Below are 24,315 nucleotides of genomic sequence, written 5' to 3'. Positions count from 1 at the left end.
AATGTCTGTCTAGTCAAAGCTGTGGTTTTTCCAGTGGTCATGTATGAATGTGAGCGTTGCACTATAAAGAAAGCTAAGTGTCAAAGAATTGATGCTTTAGAACCATGATGTTGGAGAAGACTCTTGAAAGTCCCTTGGACTACAAGGAGATCCAGCCAGTCCATCCTAAAGGAAATCAGTCCTGAATATTCATTGGAAGAACTGATGCTGAAGCTGAAGCTCTAATACTTTGGCCACCTGATGTGAAGAGCTGACTCATTAGAAAAGACCCTGATGTTGGGAATGATTGAAGGCAGGAGGAGAAAGGGATGACAGAAGATGAGATGATTAGATGATATCACCGACTCGATGGACATGAGTTTGAGTAAGCTCCGGGAGTTGGTGATGGACAGGGAAGCCTGGTGTGCTGCAGTCCATGGGGTCACAAAGAGTCGGATGTGACTGGGTGACTGAACTGAACTGAACTTATTCTTAAATAAAACTCTTAACTACTTTGTGTATATGTGAATATTGATTTATATATGTGCCTTTGAACCTAGGTATAAATATGTGTGAATGTGAAACTATTTTTAGGGAAAGCCTTTTTTTTTCCCTTGAATAAATAGTATCATGGCCAACCATGTAATGAAAAGTCTGTGGCACTAATCCAACAATTTGGAGCCATTTATAATGTGAACTATTCAGGGATGAACTTAGTAACCAATTTACATTAAAAATTAATCTAGTGTGAGCCATGGTACTTTTTCATAGCATTCTTAATGTGACTAGAAATTCATGGTCTAAAAATATATTTATGTAAATTGGTAGTATCTAGAAAATAGCTCAGGTAGTAATAATTTAAGCTACTTATTTTTTTCACTATGTTGTGGCACTTTAAAAATAAGTTTACACATACATAGCCAGACAGGGGGAGTGAGTGGGAGGCCTCTGGTTGAGAAAATTCTTCTCTCCTTTTATCCTAGTTATATTGGTGTTTTTACAGTCATGAATTTGGTACTATCCTGTTTTTCTGGTCTTACAGAGTGACCCTTTTGGGATTATACCTGATTTGCATTTCCTACTGAGTTAGATATTAATATAGTAATTGCTAGGTAATAAAAAAGTTTAGCAATCTAATGGAATGGCTTTCCTTTTTTTTGTTCTTCTGATAGTCATTTGACAGTCACATTTTCACATCTCCCTTAGATTGTCTTTATGCCCAAGATTTTCTCATTTTGAATCCCACTGCTATTATGATAGAGGTGAAAACCTTAAGGGAGAAGTAACCCTGATATATAAAATTGTATAAACCATAAAAGTACCCAAAGGGATCCAACAGTTCAGTAATTTGTCTTCTATTTGAGAAAGTTGCATGGGGCTCCTCTGCACCTTACTGTGTGAATGTCTGTCTTAGAGCAGTCATCTTTGCATGTCTTACATTATGTTAATCATTTTGCTTCTAGCACCTAACAGACAAGGACATTAATGATAATGACCATGTATCTTGTTTCTCTGTAGGAGGTCTCTAGCAGAATATGTGAGCCATTGAAAGGAATTGGTGAATCTGTTTTCTTGACATAGCATTCCTGTAGCATTCCAGGAATCCTTTTTTTGTTTGTTTACCTTTGTTTTTATTTATTTATTTTTTATTATAAATTTATTTATTTTAATTGGAGGGTAATTACTTTACAATATTGGTTTTGCCATACATCAACATGAATCCGCCACAGGTGTACACGTGTTCCCCATCCTGAACCCCCCTCCCACCTCCCTCCCCGTACTATCCCTCTGGGTCATCCCAGTGCACCAGCCCCAAGCTTCCTGTATCATGCATCGAACCTGGACTGGTGATTCATTTCATATACGATATTATACATGTTTCAATGCCATTCTCCCAAATCATCCCACCTTCGCCCTCTCCCACAGAGTCCAAAATACTGTTCTATACATCTGTGTCTCTTTTGCTGTCTCACATACAGGGTTATCGTTACCATCTTTCTAAATTCCATATATATGCATTAGTATACTGTATTGGTGTTTTTCTTTCTGGCTTACTTCACTCTGTATAATAGGCTCCAGTTTCATTCACCTCATTAGAACTGATTCAACTGTATTCTTTTTAATGGCTGAGTAATACTCCACTGTGTATATGTACCATAGCTTTCTTATCCATTCATCTGCTGATGGACATCTAGGTTGCTTCCATGTCCTGGCTATTATAAACAGTGCTGTGATGAACATTGGGGTACACGTGTCTCTTTGAATTCTTGTTTCCTTGGTGTGTATGCCCAGCAGTGGGATTGCTGGATCATAAGGCAGTTCTATTTCCAGTTTTTTAAGAAATCTCCACACTGTTCTCCATAGTGGCTGTACTAGTTTGCATTCCCACCAACAGTGTAAGAGGGTTCCCTTTTCTCCACACCCTCTCCAGCATTTATTGCTTGTAGACTTTTGGATAGCAGCCATTCTGATCGGTGTGAGATGGTACCTAATTGTGGTTTTGATTTGCATTTCTCTGATAGTGAGTGATGTTGAGCATCTTTTCATGTGTTTGTTAGCCATCTGTATGTTTTCTTTGGAGAAATGTCTGTTTAGTTCTTTGGCTCATGTTTTGATTGGGTCATTTATTTTTCTGGAATTGAGCTGTAGGAGTTGCTTGTATATTTTTGAGATTAGTTCTTTGTCAGTTGCTTCATTTGCTATCATTTTCTCTTATTCTGAAGGCTGTCTTTTCACCTTGCTTATAGTTTCCTTTGTTATGCAGAAGCTTTTAATTTTAATTAGGTCCCATTTGTTTATTTTTGCTTTTATTTCCAATATTCTGGGAGGTGGGTCATAGAGGATCCTGCTGATATTTATGTCAGAGACTGTTTTGTCTATGTTCTCTAGGAATTTTATAGTTTCTGGTCTTACGTTTAGATCTTTAATCCATTTTGAGTTTATTTTTGTGTATGGTGTTAGAAAGTGTTCTAGTTTCATTCTTTTACAAGTGGTTGACCAGTTTTCCCAGCACCACTTGTTAAAGAGATTGTCTTTTCTCCATTGTATATTCTTGCCTCCTTTGTCAAAGATAAGGTGTCCATAGGTGTGTGGATTTATCTCTGGGCTTTCTATTTTGTTCCATTGATCTATATTTCTGTCTTTGTGCCAGTACCATACTGTCCAGGAATCCTTAACTCTGCCTTTACTTATGCTCACAGCTTCCCATTTTCCAGAGTTGAGTGTTATTTTAATAAATGTGTTTACTTAGAAAGTCTTCTGTGAGAGGAGAGGAGGGAGCCTTAAGAGGGAGCAGATATATGTATAATGATGGCTGATTAGTTGTATGGCAGAAGCCAGCACAACATTGTAAAATAATTTTCCTCTAACTAAAAAATAAATTAAAAAAAGAGAAAGTCTTCTGCACAACAGTTATTTCTGCATATTAACCCAAAGTAAGTCTACCTGATTAATATTATTAATTAAAAAATAATTGAATGTGACTTCAGAAGGATTTTGGAGTTCTTTTAGATTTGTTTTTTCCCCAAGTTATATTTTGTCAAACACTAATTTAGTAAGGCTTATATATATGTATATATTTTATGTAACAAAAAGACTTATGTCACAAAATAAATTTGGAAATTCTGGGGTTGCAAGAAGATAACATTACTTTTCTTTCATTAGAATGTTAACATAAGCTAATATGTTTAAAGAATTAGATATAATACATGTTTTCTGTTGAATGTTTTTTATTTTTTGGTGAACTTTTGATACCAGTGTTCTCAGAAACAGGTTGGGAAATGCTGTTATAGACCAACCTTTAACAGGAAGGAAGCAGAGGATCAAGGAGGTTGTTTATGTCAGGGATGACTAAGCTGCATCCAAGCATGGTGACTAATAATTGCTGTCTTTAGCTTGTTTCAGGGGAGATTTTTTTTTTTTTAATTGAAATCACCTAACTAAACCCACTGTGCAGTAATGTTGGAAAGCAGGGAAGAGAGCTGACCTGGCTGAGCCGTGGTTTATAGTATAACAGCAGATTCCCGTTGAAATCCTTTTTCCTTTCCCACCTTAAGTACAGCTAGCTGTTCTTATTCTTGTCAGCCAGAAGAAGCTTACTCATAAAAAAGGAGCTGAGATGTTAAAAGAACAAAGGTTTGAGTGCTGAGATGCATGACACATTATGATTATTATTTTTCTACTTGGTTAAAAGCACTCCTTTTGACCAGCTAATACATTGTACAAAACAGGTATCACTTTGTTTCTCTTTGGTTCATTTTTGGCTCTTCACATTGAGAAAGTGCCCTATTACTATGTATTCATTAGGAATAAATTTGATAGGAAAGCAATTATAAAGTCCCTTGGAGGGCAGTTTAATAACTTTGGCTGACAGTTGGACCTGGTAGTTTTCCTCTTTATTTTTATTCAGTTACATAAAGGGAGACTTTTTGTTTTCAGGAAAATAAACCACTTAAGAAAATGCAGTGTTGGGTGTTTAGTCAACATGACAACTCAGGGAAGTGTTTACATTTTCTTCCTACTTTCATAGTAAGATGTATATGGATTTAGGAAATTCTGAAATAGATATTAGTGTGAGGAGAATAAATTATCTTGTCACACCCCTCCGTAACTGGTTACTTGATTGTAACGCATAAATGTAATGAACCTGGCACAGAGGAGGGCACCCAGTAACGTTTCCAGATTATTACAGTGTGTGTTGGGATGTCAAGACATTTGACTTTTAAGGTTCACTAGCTCAGACTCTTCATTTTACAGATAAAGAATTCAGGCCCAAAGAAATTCATTTTAATAGTTAATGTTTTTCTTCCAATGTCTCTGAAGCATCTCTGACTTGAACTGGAACTTACCAAATATATGTATATATTTACACAGTTTCATGAGAAATTTCCAGCATAGAAGTCAGTTACAGAATATATGTTAATAATATAAATTTGAATTTAAGCCTATTTCGTGAACATTAAAAGCTACGTACGTGGATGTGTGTGTGCTTACATGCATGCTCAGTCACTCAGTCGACTTTTGTCCGACTCTTTCATGGTTTGTAGCCTGCCAGGCTCCTCTCTCCATGGAATTTTCCAGGCAAGAATACTTGAGTGGGTTGCCATTTCTTCCTCTAGGGGATCTTCTTGACCCAAGGATCGAAGCCAAGTCTCCTGCATCTCTTGCATTATCGGGTGGATTTTTTACTGCTGAGCCACCTGGGAAGCCTTCCAAGAATACTGATAACCTCTGCTAATTCATCTAGCCTCAGCATCCAACTTTTTTCTACACTGATATAAGAGAAAATTAAGTCATTCAGATGAATTTTATTTGCCTTGCAGTCTTAGTATATTCTTCATTTGACTTATTCAGAAAAATGCAGAAAGAATGGTGATTAATTCTTGCCTCAGAAGTAAGCCCCTCAGAACTGCCTGTGATTTTTATTACCATTTGTATCAGTGAGTACTGTTGCCATATTTGTAAGATCTTTAAGAACCTAGTAACATCTAGGGATATTCTTTTTTAAAAAGTATACATAAACAAAGTTTATGTGCTATTTTATTGGACCTTTTATAGAAATAATCTTCAAATTCCAAACTCTATCTCCAGCTCAAAATCTTTAGGAACTTTTCACCCCTTACATTATAGACCAGACTTTTAACACTTGACCTATAAAGGGTGCCTAGCATCCAGCCTCTGTCTGTTAAACCTCATCTTTCTCTAACACCCCACATACAGTGTTCTAATTGGACTATTGGTTGTTTTCTAGAGTGATGCCCATTAAAATATTTATAACTTTGCTCGTGTTGTTCTCAGCAAAGAATATCTTCCCTTGCCTGTTGGAATCCAGTTCTTTGTTTAAAACCTAACATTAATGCAAAGCCTTGAACTAATTCATATAAGCAGAAGTAGTATTCCCTTTTTTCTGCGCTCATAGACATTTTCCCCCTTTTTTCTGAGGCATTTACAATTTGATTGTGTTATAGTTATTTGTGTATTGCTTTGTTTTCAAAGTGGGGTGGTGATTTTTTAGGGGATGAAATCAGAATGTTATTTGCCACTCAGCAGCTGCTGAAAACTTGCCTGGAGATGGAGCATAGGAGAGACAGGAGGAGGACTGTTTTCTGTTTTGTTTTTTTTTAAGTAAGACAGCCATCCTCTAATGCAAAGTTAAATCACAATCAGCTGAAAGATTCTTTAAAAAACTTTTTTTAAATGGAATGAAATCAGTGTATATATACATTACTATATATAAAATAAACAGCTAATGGGAAGTTAATGGAGCTCAATGTAGCAGTCTGTGACAACCTAGAGGGGTGGGGAGGAGGTTCAAGAGTGAGGGGACATATGTCTGCTTGTGGCTGATTCATGTTGTTGTATGGCAAAAGCCAACACAATATTGTAAAGCAGTTATCCTCCAATTTAAAATAAATTTTAAAAAAGGTTATAGATTATGGCAGTCTTCCTCATTCAGACTTAGTGAATCATCATCTTGGAAAAAGGGCCCATAAATATGTATTTTAAAAATTCTGTTCCATAACCAGTTTTAGGAATAGTATATTTGAATATCTTCAGGTTGAGTTAGATTTAAATTTAGTTAAAAAACCTTTCTCCCTCATCTGTATCTTGTGCGCTTCCTGTTAAGCAGTCGTCTTTGACATTTGGACAATGTGAGCATAATACCAGAAGGTCTAGAAGACCATAGGCAGAGCCACAAAAGCCTGGGAGTGGAATGTCAAACCACTGACCAGTAGGGTTACTGTATGGCGTTTGTTCTTTCTCTGAAGTATTTATTTTTCTTCTCTCTGTATTTGCAGGACATTGCTCGACTCTTGCAAGAAAAGGAGTTACAGGAAGAGAAAAAGCGAAAGAAACACTTTCCAGAGTCTTCTGGAGTCAGTGCTTATGGTGATAGTTACTATTATGAAGATGGAGGTAACAATTCCTGTCTTTAGACTCAGTTGCAAGACACCCTTTAAATTTGTCTGTAGTGACTCTAGGGCCCATTTAGATTGTGGTGAAATTTTATCTTATCTAATGAATCCATCTGTTCTTTAGATGGATGACCGGAGTCATTTTTATGGCTGTAAAATGTGAATATAGTTTAGCAAAATCTGACATGTGTTCTTTTGCATTATTGCTACTTAGAATGTTATATTACATTCTAAGCACATAAACTAGGGTATGGAAAAATGGCAAATGAGTCTCTGCCTGAAGGAAATCTGGGCAGTACTGTTTGAAGCCTCAAAGTAGCATAAATAATAAAGGAGGTACAGCATTTATAGATTACTGAATACCAAAGCTTTTTTCCTATGCCTCTTATCTTTTAAACCTAGGCCAATGGATTATCCTGCTGGTGACAAAATTGAATATTATGATTTTCTGTTGAGGTTTCGCTTTTGATGCTTTCTTTGCTATTTCTACCATATAGAAAGTTTTCTGAGAGAGAGAGATCCCTTCTCTAGTGCCTGCTTCTGCAGTGTGGTGGTGGTGTGGTGGTGGTAGCACTTGTGGTAATGGTGATTCTTTATCTTAAAAGTGTGTTGGGAAATGAGTATTTGCAAGTATTATTTAGTTCTTTTTAATGACATGTCAAAGGAAGGCTATTTCCTATAGTTTTTAGTGTCAGTATTTAACTGTAGTTCAGCTTGGAGACCATGTGCTGTGCTGTACATAGTCGCTCAGTCACATCTGACTCTTTGTGACCCCATGAACTGTAGCCTGCCAGGCGCCTGGAGATTGCCTGGGGATTCTCCAGGCAAGAATACTGTAGTGGGTCACCATGCCCTTCTCCAGGGGATCTTCCCAGTCCAGGGATCCAACCCAGGTCTCCTGCATGGCAGACGGATTCTTTACCCTCTGAACCAACTTGGCTTCTGTGGTAGCTCAGTTGGAGACCATATTTAGGATACCAAATACCAACCAAATAACATCTAAAGGCAGCTTCTAGAGAATAAAGATTTTAAGATGAGTAATCCCCAAGGCCCCTGAAAATTAATTATCAGTTGCTTTTCTATAGTATCATAAAACGTAAGTAGGTATTTTTCTTTGGTGAGTAGAATGAAAAGTATGTGTATGTAGATAATAGGATTATTATAGTTGAGTCTTCCAGTCACATTGTTCTAAATCTTTCAAAATGAGTAGAGCTCAACTCGAACACAATTAGTAAGCAGATTGATTCTCTACTTGTGGCTCGGTGTGTTCTTCCACATGTGAAATGCTCAACTCTTTTTTGATAGCCATTTTCCTTAACCTGTTTTTTTTTAATAAAATGATGTAATACATCATTCAGGAAGAAAAATTGCCAGTATTTTTCTGTACTAGAGATCAGAAGGTAAAGAGTTACTCATCGGCTTTAATTAAAATCTTAGAGATATGATCTAGTGTTTTTTTGTTTTTTTGTAATTCTGCCAGAAGGCACGTTCATTGCAGATAAAAATATAACCATTCTAAACTTGAATCTAGAAACATTAGGGTGGTAAATAAGTACACTAAAGTACTGATTTTAGCAATCCTCTTTTAAAACCTGTCACTTACTTGAATTGGGACTCAAACCTGATGGTTTTGACCAGAGTATTGTCATTGTGATTTATCTCTGTAGACATTCAGTAGATTTTCAGGGATACCTAAATTTTTAAAAAAATTTGCATTTAATGCTTTTGTAAAGTTACAGAGAATGCTGTATGTGCTTTTCTTGGAGTTGGGGCTGGGGGATTGGGAATAGGATCTAGGGATCTCCTGAATGTGTACCTGTAAAGTAGTGTTGGAATTTCTCTTCAGTTGTGTTGTTGCTGGGAGATGATACATTGCTGAACATGTGATCTTCGTTTATATGCCTTTGAGTTAGACCAAGGTGAGTTCCACAGAAACCACATTGTAGTCCACCCGACGTTTACAAAGCAGCTGTATGTTCTTTGCAGTGGTCCTTTCCCAACACATAAGGGATATTCTTGAATTGTACTTCTCTGCCTTTGCGTGCAATATAATTTTTGTCTTCTTATATAATAATCACAGTGAATCATTATGGAAATGGTCGCTTTAGCTTTAATTTTACTTAAACTTTAATAAATTAATCTTTAAAAAGTAATCATTTATAGATTTTCTACAAATCTGGAATTATCCAAAACCCCTGTCAGATTTATATCAACTGAAATTGTATATCTTATTTATGAAGCCATGTTTCTCTTTCAAAGCCCCTTACCTGTATGGCTGGCATATTAGAGGTTTTTTTTTAAGTCATTGTCTTTGGAGTCATTAGACCTTGATTCAAGTTACATCCCTTCCTTAGAAAAATTGTAATATTAAGGAAGTTATCCACTATAATCACTGTAATCCTTTTTCTCATCTGTAAAATGGAGATTCTAAAAATACATCCTTCACATGGATGTTGAAAAGATTAAACAATAGAATTTTTGTGAAGACTTATTAAACTCTAAAGTATTATTATTTGTACATATATTAATGTAAAGCGGACTTCCCTGGTGGCTAAGATGGTAAAGCGTCTGCCTACAATGCGGGAGACCCAGGTTTGATCCCTGGGTTGGGAAGATCCTCTGGAGAGGGAAATGGCAACCCACTCCAGTACTCTTGCCTGGAAAATCCCATGGATGGAGGAGCATGGTAGGCTACAGTCCTTGTGGTCACAAAAAGTCAGACACGACTGAGTGACTTCACGTTTCACTTTAATGCAATGTGTGTATTAAATATTTGGTCTGTCCAAACAAAAATCATTTTGTTTTGAAAGACAAACATGGAAGAATACAAAATGTTTGCAAATATATTTGTGTGTGTGTGTATATATATATATATATATATATATATATACACACACATACACACAGACACATATATATGTATATGTATATACATATATGTATGTATTGCCTGTAAGGAAGTTAATTATATTTGCCAAATAACTTGGTCTCAAGAAATATAGACGTCTCAGTCCTTAACTGGACAGGGTTTTAAAGGATTCAAACATTCCTCCATCCGTGTCTTCTTTTTTGCCTCAGGTTTAAAGATATCACAAGTGATCACAATAAATATTTTTCCCTATCAACTCTGTGAAAATGTAGTAATAGCCCTGTTCTAATTGTTGCAACACACTTCGCTAAAGTACAACTGTTAATATCTGTTAACATATTAAAAGAAGTAAAAGTAAAACAATCATGACTTCACAAGTCGATGTTAAAAACAAAACCTTTCTTTTCTCTGTGTGGGTTTATAGGCAGGCTTCACTCCTGCAGTTTTCTGTGGGAACATTGGTATTAACACTAAACCATTGTTTCCTCCTTGTGATCATCCTTTAAGTAGCTGGTCAGTATTATGTTAATTCACAGCAGTAGTAAATAGATTCTTTGTCAGTTGTCAAGATACATTTAAAATAATAGTTTGCGTAAAGCATACTATTTTATTACAGACAGTAATTGTCTGTTTCACTTTTGCTTTATGTAAAAAATAAATTCTATCATAAATTATGAAGATAAATACCTCTACAGACTTTTTAGAAGACAGGTTTTAATTTAGATGTCGTCTTTGAAGCAAATGTTCTTTTCTTCTGGAAAGCTCAAGAAGAAACCATTTAGAGTTTTGAATGCAAGCTTTTTTTGCATCATTGATGCATTTAAGACATATCCATATCTCCCCTTCCTGTATTCCTTCACTAGATTAACAAATATTAACAAAAGCAAAGAGCCCAAAACCAAACCAAACAAACAAAAAAAACCCGATAACTAAGGAAAGGTATGGTTATTTATTTTTTCTACATCCCATCCAGTTGCAAGAGCTGTTGCAAATGCAGTTCAGCAAGTGACTAATTCCAATGGGGAATCTTGGCTGTTTTAGCAATTTTCCATGTAATTAGGATTTCTTTTTGTTATTTCCCCATTATAGTAAAAATCTTTGGAAATGTTAAATATGCTATTGGAATATGCGTTTTTAATTCATTTCCTTTGTTTTCATAGTTTTGCTGGTTCCTAAAAAAGACCTGACAACAAAGCACCATGTATGTGCTGTTTCTCTAGTTTCTGTTAAACTTAGGGACTTGTATATTTAGCACACGTTGTATTTCTATATACAGAATACAGTATCATAAAGTTTTCTGAAATATGTTTAGGAATTGGCTTCTTTTTATGTATTCCGTTATGACATCTATTTTTAATTATTTTCCTCTGCACAGCTTCAAGTAAGATTTGAAACAGAGTCATCCAAAGATAACAGGGTCATTTACTCACATAAAATTCTCCTTTGCTCCCTCTTCTTCCACACTGAACTGTAATTTTTCTGGGAATGTTTGCTTTGGCCACCTAAGGGGAGAGTGTGGAGGAGTACAAAATCTGTGGATCATCTGTCTGGACCAAGTAGAAACTAGCAATATTCTGATCTAAATTTATTGTTATTTCCAATAAGAATATTTGAAAGTCTGTGACTGGAATCACAAAGTATAGTTCTTTTTCTATTTTTATAAGATTCCCTCATCTCTTACTTACCACCCTCCCCCACCATATACTAGTTCCAAATTGATTTTATAAATAGAAAAGAACACTTAATGACTGGAATTTTTGTTATTGGCAAATATTAAACTACTGTGTTAATCCTTCCCTAATCATGATCAAACTCTTCTTTCAGATTTAACTTATTTCATTTAATTTCATTATAGTTTTATTACCTTTTTGGCTGTGTACCTAGAATCCTTCATGTATGCACAGACCATTCTGGCAAATACTCATCCATTCGTTTCAGTTTGTTAAGCTGAAAAAATGGTCTTCTTCCCTTTAAAATATATTAAGCTTGAGGCCTGTCTCCATCCTGTAGTGAGTTCATACTGAATCATTAAGCTAACCTGCATTTCTGTTTTTCACGTTCCTCCACCTCCGCTCAGACCAGCCACGGTCAAGGAGGGCAAGGGAGGTGGGTTCAGGAAGCTCAAGGCCTTGTAGACTCCAACATGAGGAAAAGACTGTGAAGCACAGGAGGGAGAGACCCAGACATCCACAGGAGAACTTGGGAGAACCGGAAGAGCATTGTGCATCAGAGAAACCTCCGTCATCTTCTAGCTCGGGTCAAGTGAGGGACGATCCCCAAGGTAACACTGAGCCTGAAAGAAAACGCTGTGGCCACGAGAGGCTCCGGAGACCTCCCCTCCCCAAGATCAGCGGTGAGGTGCTTCTGAGCACCGAATCGGATGACTGGGAGGCTCACTCTAGCCATCGAACTCGGAAGTGGGAAAAACAGTTCAGACAGCAAGACCAGCTCTCTCCCAAAACCTCACGGAAAGCGGGGCTTCCCTGCAAGGAAGCCATTTATAGGTGGGACCATGGGCAAGGTGAGCACAGAGAGAGGAATCGCAGGCCCCGGACTCCTCCCTTCTCAGAGAGTGAGGAGCAGCTCCCACTCCGTGACACAGGTAATGAAGGCCGGCCTGGTCGGAAGTGCTGCTACTGTGTATATACATACAAACAAATGTATCTGTTAAGCACTGTAGACATGTCCTTTCTCTCTGGTTTATGCTTATGGCTTTGAAATAAATCCTGGACCAGGTATTATAAAAGGTATTTACTTAATCTCAAATCTCAAGAAGGAGAATATCTGTACCTTTTCCCTTCTGCTTTCTAAGAGAATACACACTCCTTGCAAGGTTCTTCCAGCCCCACAGTTGCAGTGGAGGTACTCGTCCCAGGTACAGTTTTTAATCTGCCAAGACCTTACATCAGAGGTTCTGATACTAAAGCAGTGCTACTGAGTTTCTGATTTTGATTCCGTGAACCCAGAAGGTCTAATGACACCACCTTCATAATATTTGCCTCCAAAGAAGACCTTCAGGGCTGGAAGTACTGGATTTTCTTCACCTCATCTTTCTCAGTTGTGAAGTGAGAGATGAGACAGGTGGTCTCTTAAGATAGTGTTTTCAAATGGTGAGCCTCTAGTTTGTTTTCATCAGAATCAGCTGGGCTATTTCCTAAAAATGCAGATTTCTGGATCTTACATGTGTTATCAATCCCTGGAGTGCAGCCTGGCAACTCGGGCTTGTTTTACCAGGAGGTGATTCTTATGTTCTTAAAGTTTGAAAACAGTTGTTTTGAGTTCCTTCCTGTGCTTTAACCAGCTTCAGCTCTACAGTTGGTGCTCTGAAGCACCAGTGTCAGGTAAGTTCTTGGTACTTACTTAGAAATGAGGTGAATGAGCCTCCCATTTCTGGCATCCCTGAGGCCCTACTCTGAAGTCCGTCAGTGACACGATAATGTTCTCTCCATGCTTTTCTGGAAACTGCCACTGTGATGTTTTTCCATATGGCTGTACCACTACGAGTTGTAGCACTGGCTGTCTGATGTTTCAATTAGACTGTACTCATCTCCCTAGTTTTCTTTTGCTCTTATGGAATGTTTACAGAGACTCGGGTTATTGGGGGGAAAATACGAAGGAGGCGACTCTTCTTACTTCCTTCCATTTACTGTTGCCCCGCCAACCTCTGCTTCTGGTTTGGAGAGTGGTTTCTAGGTTGCAGGTTCATGTTGATTCTTTTGGTTCCCCCTATCATTTTATCTCTTCCTGCATGTTAGTCCTTTAAGTTTTTAAAGGACTTGGTGATAAAGAAAATGAAAATCCAGTTCAGCAAGTATCTATATGCCGCAAATCTTGCCTCAGGCTTTATGTTTAGGGGTATGTTTATGGATCTGAGCCTCAAACAGTTCATGAGTCAAGCCGCAAAGGTGGATATGTAAACAAGCAATTGCAAATTCGATATACTGTGAACAAAGAGCTCTGGGGCAATAGAGGAGGAAGTGATAAAATCTACCTGGAGTATGTTTTGTAAGTTACTTTATATCAGATTTAGAAAGACGTAGGAGTCCAAAAAGTCTCAGGGAGGAAGGCTGATTTCATCGACCTCTGTGTTTCTGAGTTTGTGCCTCCAACCCGCTAAGTGTGCTCTGAGGGCTGGTTAACCTCTATGGCTTTTTTAGTATGCTCAAGGGTATTTTAAACAGACTCAGAAAGGGTGGAAATAATATGAAAGAAACTCAGTGACTCACAAACCCTACTACTGGAGTTGTAGGCAAACGTTTTGTTCCTTTTATTTTAATAGCATAAGAGTTTTAAAAACAGTGTGACTAGGCAGTTACTAAAATGGCAACAACATAGCTGCTAGCATCTGTCATCTCATTTTCAGCTTACTTTGCAGATTTCACCTACAAAGACTTTGTTGGCATTTGATTTTGTGATCCACCCACCACCCTAGAATAGGTCAGAAGATTACATTAAAGTATAATTATGTACTGGTGTCTATTCTTGCTGTTGTAAAAGTTCTTAAAGTTGTTAGCATAGGCCAAAGTTTTGTTTAACCTAAAAATGAAAAAACCAGCAGGACAACAGAGAGCTAGTTCTAAGAGCACTGGTTTGTGGTACGATCCATTGAAAAAGGAACACAGAATAAAACTGCTAAATTAAATATATGATTGGCTAATTTTCTAAAGAGCAGTAAATCCATATTACCTTTGAGGGTAACATCACTATTGGGCTATTAGATTGAAACAGCTTATTAATTTTCTGCAGTTTAACTTCCAGCCTCTCAGAGCCATTAAACACCATTCTATGATATTTCCCAAGGCTGGCTTTTTACAAAATATGCGTGAATGGTATCAGGATCCATGTGTCACCATATTAGCTTATTCCATAGTTTGAGATAAGTTTATCTTGAATACCAGTACTTTTAGCAGTTTTATTTTATCAAAATTTCTTTAAAGGTAAGCTTTGTTTGTTTATTGAGGGAGGTTCTTGTTTTCTCACACTGGAGAATGTTGAACAGAAAAAGATAAGCAAGAATTTGATTAAAAAGTGATTGTGGAACTGTTGAAAATATGGCTTACCTGGTTTTTTGAAATCTGGTTTCCAGATTATGTTTAGGTTACCAAAATGAAGACCGCCATTTTCTTAATTTCTTTGAATTAACTATATTTAATAACATTTTGAAGCATCTCTATTTTCCGTAATGACAGGCTTACAGTGTACTATCTGGAACTCCTTCTTAGGTACTTAGAAAAGCTCTTTTCACCTTTGGTATGAAATATGCTGCAGTTAGTCAGCAGCCTTGTCAGTCTAGAAATCTAGTATTCCAGGCTGTAGAAATTTTCTACTTAATGAAGTCCACAAGTTCCAAACAAAGAGTTCAAATAAACTCTTCTCTCTCCCTCTAAATATTTAACCTAGGGAGAAATTACCTCAAAATTTAACACTTTTTATTTTTATTGGGGTATAGTTGACGTATAACATATAAGTTTCAAGTGTATATTTGTATTTATTGCAAAACAATCACCAGAATAAGTCTAGTTAACATCATCCCCATACTTAATTACAATTTTTTTCTTGTGATAAGAACTTTAAAGATGTATTCTCTTAGCAACCTTTAGCTGTACAGTATAATACAGTCTCCATACTGTACATTATATCCCCATGACTTATTTATTTTATAACCGGAAGTTTGTATTTTATGACTTTCTGTACCCATTTTGCCCATCCTCCAATCCCTCCTCTGACAATCACACATCTGTTCTCTGTATCTTTGGGCTCAGGATTTTTTGTTTTGTTGTTTTGTTTTAGATTCCACATATAAGTGAAATTATATATTATTTACCTTTCTCTTTATAGTCCAGCTCTCATCCATACATGACTACTGGAAAAACCAAAGCTTTGACCACACGCACCTTTGTTGGCAAAGTGATGTCTCTGCTTTTTCATATGCTGTCTAAGTTGGTCATAACTTTTCTTCCAAGGACCAAGCGTCTTTTAATTTCATGGCTGAAGTCACCAACTGCAGTGATTTTGGAGCCCCAAGAAAAGAAAGTCTGTCACTGTTCCCATTGTTTCTCCATCTATTTGCCATGAAGGGATGGGACCAGAGGCCATGATCTTAATTTGATCAGATGTTGAGTTTTAAGCCAACATTTTCACTCTCCTTTTTCACTTTAATCGAGAGACTCTCTATTTCATCTTCACTTTCTGCCATAAGGGTGGTGTCATCTGTATATCTGAGGTTATTGATATTTCTCGTGGCAATCTTGATTCCAACTTGTGCTTACCTAGTCCAGCATTTCTCATGATGTATTCTGCACATAAGTTAAATACAGCCTTGATGTATTTGGAACCAGTCTGTTTTTCCAAGAGAGTTGGACTATAAAGAAAGCTGAGGGCCAAAGAATTGATGCTTTTGAACTGTGGTGTCGGAGAAGATTCTTGAGAGTCTCTTGTACTGCAAGGAGATCCAACCAGTCCATCCTAAAGGAAATCAGTCCTGAATATTGGAAGGATTGATGCTAAAGCTGAAACTCCAATACTTTGGTCACCTGATGCAAAGAACTGACTCATTTGAAAAGACCCTGATGCTGGGAAATATTGAAGGTGGGAGGAGAAGGGGATGACAGAGGATGAGATGGTTGGATGGCATCATCGTTTTGATGGACATGAGTTTGAGTAAGCTCCAGGAGTTGGTGATGGACAGGGAAGCATAGTGCAGTCCATGGGGTTGCAAAGAGTCAGACATGACTGAGCGACTGAACTGAACCTTTCTCTTTCTTACCTTACCTACCAAGATGCCTTCAGGGTCCATTCCTGTTTTTGTAAATGGCAAGATTTAATTTTTTTAATGACTGAATAATATTCCTCTGTGTGTGTATGTGTGTGTATAAATCTCACATTTTCTTTATCCATTTATCCATCAATGGGCACTTAGGTTGTTTCATGTCTTGGCTATTGTAAATAATAATACAGTGAACACAGGGTGTACATATCTTTGAGTTTGCATTTTCATTTCCTTCAGATAAATTCCAAAAATAGAATTACTGGATTGTATGGTGGTTCTAATTTTTTTAAAAAAAAATTTTTGAGAGACTTTTATACTGTTTTTCATAGTGGCTACACCAACTTACATTCTCACCAAGAGTGCACAAGGGTTTTCTTTTCTTCACATCCTTGCCAGCACTTGTTGCCTCTTGTCTTTTTGATAATAGTTATTCTAAAAGTGTGCCCTATGATACCTCATTGTGGCTTTGATTTGCATTTCCCTGATGATCAGTGATGTTCAGCACCTTTTCGTACCTGCTGGCCATCTGTATGTCTCCTTTGAAAAAATGTCTGTTCAGAGCCTCTGCCTATTTTTTAATCAGATTGTGTTTCTGCTATTGAGTTGTATGAGTTATTTATACATTTTGGGTATTAACCCCTTGTCAAATATGTGATTAGTGAATATTTTCTCCCATTCTTTTTTTCTCCCATGCCTTTTTGTTTTGTTGAGCTTCCTTTGCTATGAAGAAGTTTTTTAGTTGGATGTAGTCCCACCTGCTCTTTTTACTTTTGTTTCATTTGATTTTGGTGTTGAATCCAAAAAATCATCTCTAAGATAACGTCAAGAAGCTTACTGCCTGTGTTTTCATCTAGGAGTTTTATTGTTTTGGGTCTTATGTTCAAGTATTTAATCCATTTTGAGTTAATTTTTGTGTATGGTGTAGGTAGATGGTCAAGTTTCATTCTTTTGAATATGGCTGTCCAGGTTCTGTAGCGGTATTTACTGAAGAGACTGTCCTTTCTCCATTGTGTATTTTTGTCTTCTTTGCCATAAATTAATTGACCATATATGCATCTAGGTTCTCTGTTTTGCTCCGTTGATCTGTGTGTCATTCTCTCTCTCTCTCTCTTTTTTTTTTTTTTTTTATTTTTGGCTGCACAACTTGCAGGATCTTAGTTCCCCAAGCAGGGATTGAACCCACACTCTCAGCAGTGAAAGCTCGGTGTTCTAACTACTGGACCCCCACAGAATTCCCATGTGTCATTCTCTTTATAGCTGCCAGGAAGTCATAAACTTAACACCCTTTCAAATCAATTAAAACTGTTCATTTTACCATTGCATTTGAATGCCTTCCAAACATCCTTGAGTGATAGTAAAGCAAAATATTTTCTTAGTTAATTGTATGGTATAGAGTAGGTGGCACAGCCATAGAGAAAGTTTAGTTCTCGAAATCTGAGTGCATTTCCACTGTATTTCTTCACTAGATGGATTACTTGAAGGAACAGGGTGTGCTCTCCCCTGTTGTCCTCATCTAAGCTTTGGACTGCTCGTGGAAGTGTCATTTCCCTGTAGATGGGCATGAAGTGAAATTGTTAGTCACTCAGTAGTATCCGACTCTTTGCGACCTCATAGATTGTGGCCCACCAGGCTCCTCTGTCTGTGGAATTCCCCAGGCAAGAATACTGGAGTGGATTGCCATTCTTTTTTCCAGGGGATCTTCCCTACCCAGGGATCGAACCTAAGTCTCCTGAGTTGCAGGCAGATTCTTTACCGTCTGAGACACCAGGGGGCTCTGTAGATGGGCATATGGTACAGAAATCCATCTTGTCCATTGATTTTTCCCAATGCTTATCTAGTTCTATTTATTTTTCCCTAAAATCTTCCCTTTTAGTTACAACCAAGCTAATCATAACTCAAGGAGGTTTATCTACTCTTGGGAGTGAGTATGCCACTGTTTCCTGATTGTCCCCAACAACTTGGAAATCTGCATTAAAACTAGCCCAGCCAGCATAAGATCTGGAAGCTCTAAAGATGATGTGAAGTTGAGTAGTTTCCATATTTTGTGTTAGCTGGTGCTAATCAAGCCTAACCTAAGAAACCCAGGTTCACTAGTCTTCACTTGTGGTAAGGCAGATGAGCCTGTGGCTTTTGGTTTTACCACAGTGCTGGATTTAAAGCTCTATAAGAGGCTGCACCAGATAAGTAAACTCTTCATTTGCCCAGAATTTAGTTGTATTTTTTTCCTTTACATTTTCCTCTTTTATTTAAAGCAAGTGAATCATAAAGTAAGGCATTTTGATAAAAATTATGTTCATGTGCAGTTAATTTGATGGACATAATACACTAGTAGTTCCAGAGGTGATACAACCAGTGCATCCTAAAGGAGACCAGTCTGGGTGTTCATTGGAAGGACTGATGCTGAAGCTGAAACTCCAATACTTTGGTCACCTCATGCGAGGAGTTGACTCATTGGAAAAGACCCTGATGCTGGGAGGGATTGGGGGCAGGAGAAGAAAGTGATGACAGAGGATGAGATGGCTGGATGGCATCACCAACTTGATGCACATGAGTTTGGGTGAACTCTGGGAGTTGTTGATGGACAGGGAGGCCAGGCTTGCTGCAGTTCATAGGGTCACAAAGAGTCGGACACGACTGAGCGACTGAACTGAACTGAACAAAAGCCAGATCTCACCCACACTACATGTATTAGAATCTCAGGGGTTTGGGTTAAAAATGTTCACGTGTATTTAAAGTATTCCAAGTGATTCTGATGTATAGACATGATTGAGAACCACTAATATAAAGAAATAGACAACTAGGAGTAAATTACTTTTCCTCCCTTCAGTGACACAGTTACTGAAAGTCACTGTTCCAGATGGTTAATCTTGTTCACTGCATAAAACATTTTTATTATTTTTGAAAATAATATATTGTTGAATACATTGTTGAAAAATTGTAATTTATAAAGGATAACAAGAGGGCAATACACACAATTTTGGAATAACCATTAGCATTCACCACCTAAGAGTTATAAAAGGAATATATGCTGCCCTAGTGGCTCAGATGGTAAAGAATCTGCCTGCAATGATTCTTTATGATTCTTTCATGTAGGAAACTTGGATTTGATCTCTGGGTCAGGGAAGACACCCTGGAGAAGGGAATGGCAACCTACTTACCAGTACTCTTGACTGGAGAATCTCCTAGACAGAGGAGCCTGTTGGGCTACAGTCCATGGGGTCACAAAGAGTTGGACATGACCGAGTGACTAACACACATAACATTTCAAAGTAAAAAGTCAAAGATCCCTACTAGTCTCCATGTTCCTTTCTCCTCAGAGCAAATAAAACTCTCAGGGTCATGTGCTGTCTGACATTTCACTTAAGTTATATCCTCCTTAAAATTTAAGAACATTAAACTGATCAGAGCGCTGAGAGAGATCTAAAGCAAGTGAATTTGGAGACCATCAGAGCAAAACCCAGGGCACGGCCACTGGTTGGTTAGTAGGCACTGCCACAGAACTCCCAGGCGATGCTGTTTCTCTTCCCTCTGAAGTAAGGTGTGCAAGGCTGAGGCAGAAAAATGCAAAGCCTCTCAGCTCTTCCAGCCTTGACAACTTAGTCTCTTCAGAATTCCAACTAACTTTCTTTTCTCTAAATTCTTTTTATTTCAGGGACTTAATCTTTTTTCACTTCCTGTTTTACAAAACCTTCACTTACAGTTCTTTGTATGGTTTACTTCTGTTGGAGAAACTGAGAGGCAGTTTTTACCCGGCAGGTTTGGGCGGGTAACTGTGTTTAAATGTGTGGATTACCTGTATCTCCTCTCCCATGCCTAGGGGAAACAGTCATTTCCATCACACCCTACACTGAATTTTAGAGTCGATGCAGTATTGTCACAGTTAGATACTGAAGACAAACTTCCTTTTCTTAAATGTTGCAACTTCTCATGAAATTACCCAATAGCCTTATTGCACTGACTTTTTTCTAGGAATGAAGCCCAGAGTGATGAAAGAAGCAGTTTCTACGCCATCACGAGTGACCCACAGAGATCAGGAATGGTATGATGCTGAAATTGCCAGAAAACTTCAAGAAGAAGAAATTTTGGTGAGCAGAATTTAACACAAGATTTTAGGTGAATCAGGTTTTTTTGTGAATTAAATCAACCTTGGCATTTACATAATAGGTGTTTTAGTCCTTTCTGTTGAGAAACTGATACCTTTTTTTATGGATGCAAAAAGCAAAACAACAGGAATAAAGTGTCCAGTTTAATTCATTGAGTAAGCAGTCAGTTCAGTTCAGTCCATTTGCTCAGTCGTGTCTGACTTTTTGTGACCCCGTAGACTGCAGCACGCCAGGCCTCCCTGTCTATCACCAATTCCCAGAGCTTACTCAAACTCATGTCAATTGAGTTGGTGATGCCATCCAACAGTGTTGTCCTCTGTTGTCCTCAGGGTCGTTTCAAATGAGTCAGTTCTTCAATCAGGTGGCCAAAGTATTGGAGTTTCAGCTTCAACATCAGTCCTTCCAATGAATATTCAGGACTGATTTCCTTTAGGATGGACTGGTTGGATCTCCTTGCAGTCCAAGGAACTCTCAAGAGTCTTCTCCAACACCACAGTTCAAAACCATCAGTTCTTCAGTGCTCAGCTTTCTTTATAACCCAAATTTCACATCCATATATGACTACTGGAAAGACCATAGCTTTGACTAGACGGACCTTTGCTGGCAAAGGGATGTCTCTGCTTTATAATATGCTGTCTAGGTTGGTCATAACTTTCCTTGCAATGAGTAAGCATCTTTTAATTTCATGGCTGCAGTTGCCATCTGCAGTGATTTTGGAGACCAAAATGATAAAGTCTGACACTGTTTCCACTGTTTCCCCATCTATTTGCCATGAAGTGATGGGACCGGATGTCATGATCTTAGTGTTCTGAAAGTTGAGCTTTAAGCCAACTTTTTCATTCTCCTCTTTCACTTTCATCAAGAGGCTTTTTACAGTTCCTCTTCACTTCCTGCCATAAGGGTGGTGTCATCTGCATATCTGAAGTTACTGCTATTTCTCCTAGCATTTTGATTCCAGCTTGTGCTTCCTCCAGCCCAGAATTTCTCATGATGTACTCTGCATATTAGTTAAATAAGCAGGGTGACAATATATAGCCTTGACGTACTCCTTTTCCTATTTGGAACCAGTCTGTTGTTCTATGTCCAGTTCTAACTGTTGTGGCCTGACCTGCATAGGTTTCTCAAGAGGCAAGTCAGGTGGTCTAGTATTCCCATCTCTTTCACAGTTTTCCACAGTTTATTGTGATCCACACAGTCAAAGGCTTAGACATAGTCAATAAAGCAGAAATAGATGTTTTCCTAGAACTCTCTTCCTTTTTTGATGATCCAGAGGACGTTGGCAATTTGCTCTCTGGTTCCTCTGCCTTTTCTAAAACCAGCTTGAACATCTGGAAGTTCACGGTTCACATATTGCTGAAGCCTGGCTTGGAGAATTTTGAACATTACTAGTGTGTGAGATGAGTGCAATTGTGTGGTATTTTGAGCATTCTTTGGCATTGCCTTTCTTTGGGATTGGAATGAAAACAGACCTTTTCCAGTCCTGTGGCCACTGCTGAGGTTTCCAAATTTGCTGCATACTGAGTGTAGCACTTTCACAGCATCATCTTTCAGGATTTGAAATAGCTCACCTGGAATTCCATCACCTCCACTAGCTTTGTTTGTAGTGATGCTTTCTAAGGCCCACTTGACTTCACATTCCAGGATGTCTGGCTCTAGGTGAGTGATCACCCCGTCGTGATTAACTGGGTCATGATGATCTTTTTTTGTACAGTTCTTCTTTGTATTCTTGCCACCTCTTCTTAATATCTTCTTCTTTTAGTTCCCTACCATTTCTGTCCTTTATTGGGCCCATCTTTGCATGAAGTGTTCCCTTGGCATCTCTAATTTTCTTGAAGAGATCTCTAGTCTTTCCCATTCTATTGTTTTCCTCTATAACTTTACATTGATCACTGAGGAATGCTTTCTTATCTTTCCTTGCTATTCTTTGGAACTCTGCATTCAAATGGGTATATCTTTCCTTTTCTCCTTTGCTTTTCACTTCCCTTCTTTTCACAGCTATTTGTAAGGCCTTCTCAGACAGCCATTTTGCTTTTTTGCATTTCTTTTTCTTGGGGATGGTCTTGATCCCTGTCTCCTGTACAGTGTCACGAACCTCCGTCCATAGTTTATCAGGCACTCTGTCTATCAGATCTTTCAGAGATGGCAGTGGCAACCCACTCCAGTACTCTTGCCTGGAAAATCCCATGGACAGATGAACGTGGTAGGCTGCAGTCCATGGGGTCGCTAAGAGTCGGATACGACTGAGCGACTTCACTTTCACTTTTCACTTTCATGCATTGGAAAAAGAAATGGCAACCCACGCTAGTGTTTATGCCTGGAGAATTTCAGGGATGGTGGAGCCTGGTGGGCTGCCCTCTATGGGGTCGCACAGAGTCGGACACGACTGAAGCAACTTAGCCGCAGCATCTATCAGATCTAGTCCCTTAAATCTATTTCTCACTTCCACTGTATAATCATAAGGGATTTGATTTAGGTCATAGCTGAATGGCCTAGTGGTTTTCCCCACTTTCTTCAATTTAATTCAGAATTTGGCAATAAGGAGTTCATGATCTGAGCCACATTCAGCTCCTGGTCTTGTTTTTGCTGAATGTATAGAGCTTCTCCTTCTTTGGCTGCAAAGAATATAATTAATCATCAGGGTCTTTTCAAATGAGTCAGCTCTTCGCATCAGGTGGCCAAAGTTTTGGAGTTTCAGCTTCAACATCAGTCCTTCCAATGAATATTCAGACTGATTTCCTTTCGGGTGGACTTGTTGGAACTCCTTGTAGTCCAAGGGACTCTCAAGAGTCTTCTCCAACATCACAGTTCAAAAGCATCAATTGTTTGGCGCTCAGCGTTCTTTATAGACCAACTCTTACATCCATACATGACCACAGGAAAAACCATAGCCTTGACTAGACGAACCTTTGTTGGCAAAGTAATGTCTCTTTTTTAATATGCTGTCTAGCTTGGTCATGTAATTAGAGATACCAAGGGAACATTTCATGCAAAGATGGGCTCAATAAAGGACAGAAATGGTATGGACCTAACAGAAGCAGAAGATATTAAGAGGAGATGGCAAGAATACAAAGAAGAACTGTACAAAAAAGATCTTCATGACCAAGATAATCACAGTGGTGTGATCACTCACCTAGAGCCAGACATCCTGGAATGTGAAGTCAAGTGGGCCTTAGAAAGCATCACTACAAACAAAGCTAGTGGAGGTTATGGAATTCCAGTTGAGCTATTTCAAATCGTGAAAGATGATGCTGTGAAAGTGCTACACTCATTATGCCAGCAAATTTGGAAACCTCAGCAGTGGCCACAGGACTGGAAAAGGTCCGTTTTCATTCCAGTCCCAAAGAAAGGCAATGCCAAAGAATGCTCAAAATACCACACAGTTGCACTCATCTCACACACTAGTAATGTTCAAAATTCTCCAAGCCAGGCTTCAGCAATACGTGAACCGTGAACTTCCAGATGTTCAAGCTGGTTTTAGAAAAGGCAGAGGAACCAGAGAGCAAATTGCCAACATCCTCTGGATCATCAAAAAAGGAAGAGAGTTCTAGGAAAACATCTATTTCTGCTTTATTGACTATGTCTAAGCCTTTGACTGTGTGGATCACAATAAACTGTGGAAAACTGTGAAAGAGATGGGAATACTAGACCACCTGACTTGCCTCTTGAGAAACCTATGCAGGT

General features: G+C 38.2%; 1 protein-coding gene across 2 annotated transcripts in view; it reads left to right on the top strand.

Moving 5' to 3' along the window:
- The window catches only part of CCDC50 (coiled-coil domain containing 50), an 85,486-nt gene that overhangs the window by 43,222 nt on the left and 17,949 nt on the right, over positions 1-24,315 (top strand). The window contains exons 5-7 of one of the 2 annotated variants that reach the window (XM_027538356.1): positions 6,777-6,894; positions 11,840-12,364; positions 20,501-20,616. In XM_027538356.1, the coding sequence (XP_027394157.1) occupies positions 6,777-6,894; positions 11,840-12,364; positions 20,501-20,616 (759 nt within the window). The remainder of the gene's footprint in view (positions 1-6,776; positions 6,895-11,839; positions 12,365-20,500; positions 20,617-24,315) is intronic. The other variant, XM_027538359.1, reaches the window with a different exon arrangement.

This window comes from Bos indicus x Bos taurus, chromosome 1 (assembly GCF_003369695.1).
Source record: "Bos indicus x Bos taurus breed Angus x Brahman F1 hybrid chromosome 1, Bos_hybrid_MaternalHap_v2.0, whole genome shotgun sequence".
Taxonomy (NCBI): Eukaryota; Metazoa; Chordata; class Mammalia; order Artiodactyla; family Bovidae; genus Bos; species Bos indicus x Bos taurus.
Note: the sequence above shows the minus strand (reverse complement) of the source record. Positions and strands in the feature narration are given on the sequence as shown.